The 10,856-nt window shown below is 36.8% G+C and overlaps 1 protein-coding gene across 1 annotated transcript; it reads left to right on the top strand.

The window, feature by feature from the left end:
- Positions 1–4,006: 4,006 nt before the first annotated feature.
- Positions 4,007–9,939, top strand: LOC115990275 (zinc finger MYM-type protein 1-like). The gene is made up of 4 exons (XM_031114122.1): positions 4,007–4,300; positions 7,205–7,237; positions 7,433–9,581; positions 9,635–9,939. Exons 1-4 carry the CDS (start codon positions 4,007–4,009, stop codon positions 9,937–9,939), a joined length of 2,781 nt encoding a protein of 926 aa, XP_030969982.1.
- The last annotated feature ends 917 nt before the right edge of the window (positions 9,940–10,856 follow it).

The raw sequence follows: 10,856 nt of genomic DNA, 5'->3' as shown, positions 1-10,856 counted from the left end.
ATTAATATGTTTTGGTGTTGTATTTTTTGAGTTCCTTGCCACAAGTAGTCTCTTTTCCTCTTATAGCTTTAATTGGTTTGATTTTTGTTTAAGTTAATACTTAGTTATTTTGTAAATGAGAATTGAATTTATATCAAAACACAATATTGATTATGCATTTGAGTGTGCCTATCATTTGAGTAATATTAAGTGCAATTTTGTTGGTATTGGACTTAATTCATGCACCCCCCCCCCCTCTGTTGAACCAAAAAGCAAGCTCGAGGACAAAGCCATGGACCCAAAACATAACTCACCCCCTGCTAGACCAAAACGCAAGCCTGTGGAATAGTCCCATGCAGATGCAACGTCCATTGACAAGAAACAGAAACTTGAAGATGATACACATACTTTGGAAAATTCTGTGACAGACAATTTAGGATCGACGGTGGTTGCCTAGCAGCACCGTTGAGTCCAATGAGTGTACTAAATTGGAATTGTTGTGGGCTTGGGAACCCCCGAATAATTAACACTCTTAAGAGAGCATGGAAACAAGAAGCTCCCATCTGTGTCTTTTTAATGGAGACAAAACTTTCCACGGATCAAATGAACACCAAGAAACAAAACGGGGACTACAATCAGGCTCTCATGGTCTCTAATGAGGGTCGTAGTGGTGGCTTATCGGATACAAAGGTACATGTCAAAAATTTTTCACGCTGGTTTATTGATGCTCATATGTTTTGTGAAATGACAGGAATATATTGGAGGTTGACAGGTTTCTATGGGCACCCCGAAACTAGCAAGTGTGAGGAAACTTGGACTCTTCTTGAATCTCTCAAACAAACAATCACCTTCCCTGGCTCTACATTGGTGATTTCAATGAGATTACAAGCCAGTCCGAGAAAATGGGTGGTTGCCTACGGCCAACGTGCCAAATGGATCGTTTTTGCACTGCCATTCACCATTGTAATTTCATTGACCTTGGATACGTTGGCTCTCCATTCACATGGTACCGTAATCACCCTGTGGAAGGTCGTATTCATATCAGGCTAGACGAAGCTCTGGCCAACACGACCTGGAAGTCGCTCTTCCCTAATGCCACTGTCCATCATGTTTCAATGTCATCTTTGGATCACTCCATGCTTACCATCTAGATGCAGCACTCCAGATCTAGACAACCACATTCCCAACCCCTCTTTCGCTTTGAAGGCATGTGGCTTCAAGACCCACGGTGTGCCGATATCATCCAAGAAGCATGGCACAAAGGTCTCTACAAGCTGGATGGTGCTATAATCACCAACTGTCATGCTAGCTGCCGTGATCGACTGACTGCTTGGAATAAACTTGAATTTGGTCACACAGGGAATAAGATTACGAAACTAAACCAAAAGCTTCAAGTCCTCGAGCATCATCCTATCCACAACGATATTGAAATCCAGGAGGTATGAGCGACTTTGAACCGATGGCTAGATGCTGAAAATACAATGTGGCACCACACTTCCTTCTTCCATTAGAAAACATCAAACCAAAAAGATAGGAACTCCATTCGGGGCATCTGTGATGCATCAGGGCAATGACAGGAGGATGATCACACTACTGAGAACATCACTCTGGATTATTTTGAGACCATTTTTCGCTTTAATGGGCCTACTGATACCTTAGTCCTGGTTGATGCTATCCAATCTATGGTCATGGAAGAGATGAATGCCTCCCTCACTTGGACTTACACAGCTACAGAAGTCCACAAAGCTCTCAAATAGATACATCCCAAAAAATCTTCGGGTCCCGATGGTATGCCCCCTCTCTTTTATCAACACTTTTGGTCTCTTACTAGTGAATGTGTCACCAAAACTGTTCTAGATTTCTTGAACTTGGGTATTATTCCTCCAAATTTTAATGAAACACATATTGTCCTTATTCCAAAGACCAAAAATCCCACCAAAGTAACTCAGTACAGATCGATAAGTCTTTGTAATGTTATTTCTAAACTCACCTCTAAAGTCATTGCTAATCGGCTGAAGTGCTTCCTGCCCCATATTGTAAGTGAAAACCAAAGTGCTTCAATGTCTGACCGCCTCATCACTGACAATATTATTGTTGCCTTTGAAACTATACACCACCTTAATAAAAAAAGAAGCGGTAAGGTTGGTGAGATGGCCTTAAAATTAGATATGAGCAAGGCCTTTGATCGTGTTGAATGGGGTTGCTTAGAGAAAATCATGCAGAAAATGGGTTTCAATGATAAATGGGTGAAACTTATAATCAATGTATTACCTCTGTTACATATTTTGTCAGGATTAATGGGAAACCCTGAGGTCACATAATCCCATCTAGGGGTTTGAGACAAGGGGACCTTATCTCCCCCTTCATGTTTCTTTTATGCACAGAGGGACTTTCAGCTCTTCTAAACCAATCTGTAGCTGCTGGACAACTTCGGGGTGTATCACTTTGCCCACTTGGACTGAGGATATCTCATCTATTCTTTGCTGATGACAGCATCATTTTTTGCCAAGCAACACCAGAACAATCCAACCATCTTGAGCATCTTTTAACTATATATGAGCAAGCCTCTGGCCAACAGCTAAATAAGGAGAAGATTGTTTTTTTCTTTAGCAGGAACACCCCACGGGACACACAGGAAGAGATTAAAATTCGCTTTGGAGCAGAGGTGATCAAACAGCATGAGACTTATTTGGGCTTGCCATCCTTAGTGGGCAGATCAAAGAAGCACATCTTCAGAGCTTTAAAGGAAAGCTTGACAACAAACTCTCTGGCTGGAAAGAAAAGCTGTTATCCCAAGCAAGTAAAGAAGTTCTCATCAAAGCAGTTGCACAAGCTATTCCCACATATACAATAAGTGTCTTCAAAATTCCAGATTCCTTATGTGATGAATTGGCTAGAATGATTCGAAGATTTTGGTGGGGCCAAAAGGAAGGTAAAAATAAAATGGCATGACTGAGTTGAGGAAAAATGTGCATACCAAAGGAAGAATGAGGATTGGGTTTCCATGACCTCAAGGCTTTCAACCTAGCTCTCTTAGCTAAATAAGGCTAGCGTTTATAGATAAACAACAACTCATTGGTCCATAGAGTACTTAAAGCCCGTTATTTTCCAAATATAGATTTCCTACATGCTGAGTTGGGCATGAAACCATCGTTTGCATGGCGAAGTATTTTGTCCGCTCAGTTTGTTGCAATCGGGCTACCACTGACAGGTAGGAGACGGTAAGTCCATTGGAGTGTGGACGGATCGTTGGCTGCCAAGGCCTTCCACCTTTCGTGTCCTTACACCCCCGACCTTACTGCTTGTAAATACAACAGTGGATTCTCTCATGGACCAAGAGAGTGGTGAGTGGAATCTCAACCTGATCAATCAGGTTTTCTTCCATAAAGATGCCACATCCATCCTAAGCATTCCTCTAAGCCACCACAAGCCAAGGGACTGCATGATTTGGGCTTTCACTCCTAGGGGGCATTTCATTGTCAACAGTGTATACAAAATTGCAAGAACCATCACTCAGCTTTCTACTTCAACCGAGACATCTTAAAGCAATGAGCAAACCTAGTTTTGGCATCATGTTTGGAACCTGCACATACCCAACAAGATAAAAAAATTTACGTGGAAAGCATGCAACAACATACTTCCCACAAAAGCCAACCTCTACAATTGACAGGTTATTAACAACCCCACCTGTGAGGCTTGCACACTTGCACCAAAAACGGTTGGACATTTATTTTGGGAGTGTAATGTTGCTAAGGAACTTTAGACCTTCTCGGACATACCATTGGAGAGAACCGGGATCATTCACAGGTCTTTCATGGATCTCATCTGGTATCTACTCTTCAAACAGCACACGGACACCACACTTATTGAACTGGTAGTCACAATAGCATGGAGTGCATGGTTCAACCAAAACAAAACCCGCCCGAGGGAAGCACGACAAACTCCGCAGGGAATTCTGAGACGAGCTCACTCCATATTACATGACTTTCAGCTTGCTCATCTACGGCCCATTTAGCTCAAAGAAGCCATGGATGGCCATTGGGTCCCACCTACGTTTCCCTGGTACAAGGTTAACATAGACACTGCAGTCTTCTCCCAACTCAGCATGATCAGCGTCGGTGTGATCATTAGGGACCACATTGGATCTGTCATCGCAGCCTTAAGCAAATGCCTCCCTCTTCCAATGGATCCTTTGGAAGCGAAAGCAAAGGCAATGGATGAAGCCACTATTTTCGCATGGGACTTAAGAGTCAGAGATGTCATTTTCGAGTCAGATTCCACGTTGGTTTGCCATGCTATGGAGAACCCCACTGATGCCCTGGTCTCTATCTCTACCATGGTCTCAGGTTTTTGCTTTAGACTTCCTGTGTTTCGTACTTTCCAATCATCTCACGTGAGGTGATAGGGAAATAAACTAGCTCATACTTTAGCTGCTTTTGCAAAGAATATTGACTTTTTATTAACTTGGATGGAAGAGTGTCCACCTTTCCTCGCATCTTCAGTTTCTCAAGATGTTATGTACTATTTCGCAACTTAATAAAATGAGAGTATTTCTTATCAAAAAAAAAAAAAGTGCAATTTTGTTATGATTTTTTATTATCATGATAATCTCCTTTAAGAACGAGGAATTAGAATAATACTTAAAAAGTATAACATAGACCATTTCATAAATGAACAATATCCATCAAACACACCCAAAATAATAGAATACTATATTGGTATAGATAGAAAGATGAAATAATTTTAGAAATTGTTTAATTTTTAGGGAGAAAATTTTATTTTAACAAATTTTAGAGAAAAAATTATACATTATTCCATAATTATAATCTAGTTAACTATTCTCACACATCGCGTGCATCTGCAACTAGTAACAATTAATAACTCAAATTCAAAATATGAGAAAATTATCCCATTCCCCATCCCCTCCTCCACCCCCACCCCCCCCCCCCCCCCCCCAAAAAAAAAAACTTATTTTGGAATGTTGAACACATATATTGTAATTTTATCAAAGTAAATTAATAAGACATGGTTTCTCAAATAATAATAATAACACATGCATACCTAATTTATATATCAAGATAGAAGCCATCATACATGTAGAAAGGTTGACTTGCAATTGCATTTCCATTTTATGAAAATGTTGTTTTCTAATATTGGAGGTGTTTGTTGACATATGTCTGAGAGTGCACTTGAAGTACTCGATAAGTTAACATCTATTTCTAGATATGTTCGATAAGTTTTGGTGTGCATTTGGAACACGTTGAACGTGCATTTCTGTGTTTTGTTGAAAAATGGTGGGTCCCGTGCACTGTTCACGCACTGTTCACGGGACTCACAAGTACAGAATTTAGCAAAAAAAACCTTTAAAATTGGGTCCCACGGCATTATTCATATATTTAAAAATTATTTCGCTATAGTTTTTCCAGTTTTTAGTAATAAACGGTATCTAAATAGGCCATTAGATACACTTAGGGTCCAGTGATTCACACACTAAGTTATGGAGGATTTAGAACGAATTTTAAAATATTCAACTCTTTTTCCTTTTCAACACCAATATTTGATTGGGTGTGTCATAATTAAACTTTAAGAATAGTCAAAGAAAGATGCTACCAAACTTTGAGTTTTTAAGAATAGTAAAATTCTTTTCTCCTTGATCAAAATATCTAAATATTTTGTACAGTTTTTTTAGTTTTCAGTAATAAACGATATTCAAACAGGCCATTGGATACACTTAAGGTCTAGTGATTCACACGCTAAGTTATGGAGAATTTAGAATGAATTTTAAAATATTCAACTCTTTTTCCTTTCCAACACCAATATTTGACTGGGCGTGTCATAATTAAACTTTAAGAATAGTCAAAGAAAGATGCTGCCAAACTTTGAGTTTTTAAGAATAGTAAAATTCTTTTCTCCTTGATCAAAATATCTAAATATTTTGTATGTTGGCAAACCGAGAACAAAAAATTGTCTAGGAATAGATTATATAGTCTATGAAGTGTTTTAGACATAGCTCAAGTTGATAGAAGTCAAGATTCAAGAACATACAAGTTGTAGAAAGAAGAATTGGAAAACTGTCAAGCTCGACCAATCAAGAGAGAGATTCGATTAATCTCGATCGAAGCTTTGAATCTGCAAAATTTTAAATAAGGCCCAATAGCCTGCAAAACGTTTAGGGTTTGAGTCCAATAATACTTGGTATATAAGGGAAACCCTAATACACTTTTTTCAAGTCTTGAAGAGTTATTCTTGTGAAATCTGTGAGGTTATTGTTAGTGGCGGAGCCACGTGAGGACCGAGGGGGGCCTTGGCCCCCCCAAAATTTTTCCGCTTGGCCCCCCCAAATTTTTTTTATAAAAAAATATCTTAAATAATTTGAAGATTCTTAAATAATTTTGTCATTTTGGCCCCCCATCCCTGATAACATACCAATATAAAAGTCTAAAAATATATACAATTTTCATTTCAATAAAATATAATCCACAAATACATGTAAACAAATTACAATAATTACACATTTAGCATCTTTAAAACGAATACAGGTATTTTAACAATTACCTCAACAAATTAGGCCAAAAAAACAATTATCTCAACAAATAAAAGAGAAAAAAAAATTCTAATTTTCTTAGGGCTTACTTGTACACGGCAAAAAAAATTGAAAAGTCTGAAACTTTGTCTCTCCCACACGCCGCCACACAGTTGCAGCAGTCTTGCAGTTGCAGAACAGAAAAAATCTTTCAACAGGTGACTCTCTCTCTCTCTCTCTCTCGCTCTCTCTGTCTCCGTTGAGGACTTGGGCTTTGCTTCTTTTTCTTCTTTCAGTTCTTTCTCTTTGCCTTCAGCAGTTCAGCCTCCTTCAGTCCTTCTCGCCACAGCCACTGCACTGTCGTCTGCCTTTGCCCTCTTCTTCTTTCTTTTTTTAATCTTTTTAGATTTTAGTTCTTTGCTTTTCATCCCTTTGTTTAAAAGTAAAATTTTTGTCTCTTTGTTTAAAGGTAAAGGTTTTGTCTCTTTGTTCTACACTTTCCAGAATTGCAATAGTTAAATATATGTACTGTGTTCAATTTTTCTTGGGTAAACGTGATATGTGTTGAATTTAGACCATAAAAAGTGACTAAATTTGTCCCTTTCTCATTACAATTGTCAGTCAGCTATTGCTGTGGGCCCTTCAATTTGTGACTCAATTTTGTGAAGCTTCTGTGCTTGTGCTTGTGCTTGTGCTTGACAGCTTGTGCTTGTGCTATGTCACCGTGTGCTCCAGGTATTTGTTTTTCTTTTTTTTTTCATTGCTTTCTTTTTTAAATTTCTTATAATATATAATTTATTATTATAATAATCAATATATTATAGACAATATATATTCATGTATTTAGTTGTTGTTTATTCTATATATATATTTTTTATGTATTGACATTTAAATGATTGTTTGTCTTTTATTTAATAAGTGATAATTTAGGTCATGGGCAAGTTTAGGACTATTGACTCATTCTTCAAAAAAAATGAAGATAGTAATTCAGAAAATAGTACACTTTTAGGTTCTAATGTTGAAGCGTCAACTTCCAATGAGCGTCCTTCCAAATCTCCAAGAATTGATCTCGAAAAACATCCTTCTAGACTGTCAGTGGTGGAAGTGGAACTTGAAGAAATTCATTTAAAATTTTCACCACTTTGTTCCAATGAAGTCGATGTTAGAATTTTAAAACGAGATCCAGGAGAGCGCATTGAAATGTGTAACTATCCAGCCAATATACGTGATGAAGTTAGACGTGCTTATTTAAAAGCTAAACCATATCAAATTCGTCTTTCAAACTATCCATTTTCTAGAGAAAAGCATTCTCGTCGCTTTCAAGCTTCTTGGTTCACTCAATTTTCTTCTTGGCTGGAGTATTCTCCTACTAAAAATGCTGCATACTGTCTGCAATGTTATCTCTTTACCATGGAAAGAAGTAGACGCCCTGGCTGTGATGCATTTACTTTCACAGGATTTAGAAATTGGAAAAAAGTCAATAATGGAAAGAATTGTGCCTTTTTGAATCATGTTGGAGAAGATCCTTGCTCACCCCACAACAATGCTGTGAAATATTGTGATGATCTATTGAATGAATCAGTGCATATAGATAAAGTGATGAATGTGCAAAGTTCTGAACAAATTCTAAATAATCAACTGCAGGTGAAAACTTCTATTGATACTGTTTGGTGGCTCACCTTTCAAGGGTGTCCTTTTAGAGGTCATGATGAAACCCTTCAATCAAAAAATCGAGGAAATTTCCTTGAGATGATTAGAATTTTGACATCTTATAATGATAAGGTTGCACAAGTTATTTTGGAAAATGCTCCTAAATCTGCTAAGTACACTTCACCTACAATTCAGAAGGAGATTCTGCATGTTATTGCAAGTAAAGTGTGGAGTAATATTCGTGAAGACATTGGGGATTCCAAATTTTGTATTATTGTTGATGAGTCACGTGATGAGTCAAAGAGAGAGCAACTGGCTCTTGTTTTGAGATTTGTTGACAATGATGGCTTTATACAAGAACACTTCTTTGATCTTTCTCATGTTAAAGACACTATTGCATTGACCCTGAAGAACGAAATATATGCTATTCTTTCTCGTCACTGTCTTGACATTCAAAATATTCATGGACAAGGATATGACGGTGCTAGCAACATGTGTGGTGAATGGAAAGGATTGCAAGCCTTAGTTCTTAATGATTGTCCTTATGCATACTATGTGCATTGCTTTGCTCATCGATTACAATTAGCATTAGTTGCTGCATCAAGAGAGGTAATCCCTATCCATGAATTCTTCTTGAATTTAAATTTCATTATCACTATAGTTGGTTCTTCTTGTAAACGTAATGATGAACTAAGAGCTGCCCAAGTTGCAAAAATTGCTAGAATGTTAGCTATTGATGAACTTGAAACAGGAACAGGAGCAAACCAAATTGGAACTCTAAAACGGGCTGGAGATTCTCGTTGGGGGTCTCATTTTAATTCTATTTGTAGCCCAATAAGGATGTTTGGTCCAACTTGTTTGGTGCTTGAAAATATAAAGGAAGACGGGTCCACCTACTTGCAACGTGGAGATGCAAATGTAGCTCATAAAATGATTAATTCATTTGAGTTTATATTTAGTTTACATCTAATGAAGGAAATCATGGGTATTACTGATGTTCTTTGTCAAGCTTTACAACAGAAATCTCAAGACATCTCAAATGCCCAAAATTTAGTTTCAGCAACAAAGGCACTCATCCAAAATTTAAGAGTAGATGGTTGGGATAATTTTCTTGAGAATGTCATAGTATTCTCCAAAGTATTTGAAATTGATATTCCAAATCTAAGTGCTCAATATGTTGAAGGTAGAAGTCGTAAGAAAAGGGATCATGTTATAGTGGAGCATCATTATCATTTTGATATATTTAATGCTACAATAGATGTTCAACTACAAGAGCTTGACAATAGGTTTGGTGAACAACCAATAGAACTCTTGACACTTTGCTCTGCTTTGGAACCAAAGAATGCTTACAAATCCTTTAATGTGGATGATATATGTTGTCTTGTTGAGAAATATTATCCTCTTGATTTTTTTGAGTGTGATAGGACTGGTTTGAAAATTCAATTGAAGCTATTTGAGCATGATGTGCAAAATCATTTGAAGTTTCAGAATTTGTCATCTATGGCAGAATTATGTTGAAGGTTAGTAGAGACAAAAAGTCACAAGTATATCCTCTTATTGATCGATTGATTCGCCTTGTTTTGACTCTTCCAGTGTCCACAGCAACTGGTGAGCGAGCCTTTTCAGTTATGAAAATTGTTAAAACAAGACTACGCAACAAAATGGAGGACGAGTTTCTCTCAGATAACTTAGTTGTCTACATTGAAAAGGAAATTGTTGAGAACTTCACTACTAACTCAATACTTGATGACTTTAGATCTCTTAAAGAGCGTAGGTTACAGTTTTGAACAAAGATGTTTAGCTTTTATGTTATTGTATGTTTTGCGACTTTGCCCATTTTATAGTTGATTAAAGATATTAAATCATTTTTTAAATTTTGTCTCATGATTGTTTAATTTTAATTAAATATACTTTGGTTTATACATAGTTATGAAATATTATATATTACTATTTTACATTTCATACACACAAAAAAAAAAAATTATACATGGCCCCCCCAAATATAAATTCCTAACTCTGCCACTGGTTATTGTATCTTCTAACTCTTTCAAGAACCTATTGGAGATCACACGCATATTGCTAGTATTGGTGGGGTAAAAGTTGCAGCAAGCTTCAACTATCAAGCATACTGAAGATCAACACATGAACTGGAGGTTCACGTTCGAGAAAGTCCACATCAAAGAAGTCTGAGGGGTTTAGAGCTCAGTTTGGTAACTATGTTAGATTTATTGCAAATTGGTATACTTTACTACAAATCTCAATTTTATATAATGGATTGTTATGTTGGGATAGTTTCTTCCATGTTTTTTTTTTACCTTGAAATTAGTTTGTTTCATTAGTTTTCTTGGGTTATCACATCTTGTGTTATTTAGATTTCCGTTGTGCATGATTTTTGTGATGAATGTTTAACTTAGATCTGAATAATTAACCTAAGCAACTACTTGGCTAATAAATTAGGTTAAACACTATGTTTTCTAGGGGTTTTAAACTTTACATCCCCCAATTAATGAATTATAAAAATAAAAAATAAAATAAAACTTTGAGTTTTTGACACATAAGAAAATCTGTAGGTACTCTGCTCTCTAGTCAGTGGAAAAGTGGGATAGGATAGGTTGAACAATTTTGTGAAATATTGAAGGCACAAGTGCACAACCACCATTATCATTGCTGCTAATTAAGACCTTAATATCATTACTAAATATCC

Source organism: Quercus lobata, chromosome 5, assembly GCF_001633185.2.
Source record: "Quercus lobata isolate SW786 chromosome 5, ValleyOak3.0 Primary Assembly, whole genome shotgun sequence".
Lineage (NCBI taxonomy): Eukaryota > Viridiplantae > Streptophyta > Magnoliopsida > Fagales > Fagaceae > Quercus > Quercus lobata.
Note: the sequence above shows the minus strand (reverse complement) of the source record. Positions and strands in the feature narration are given on the sequence as shown.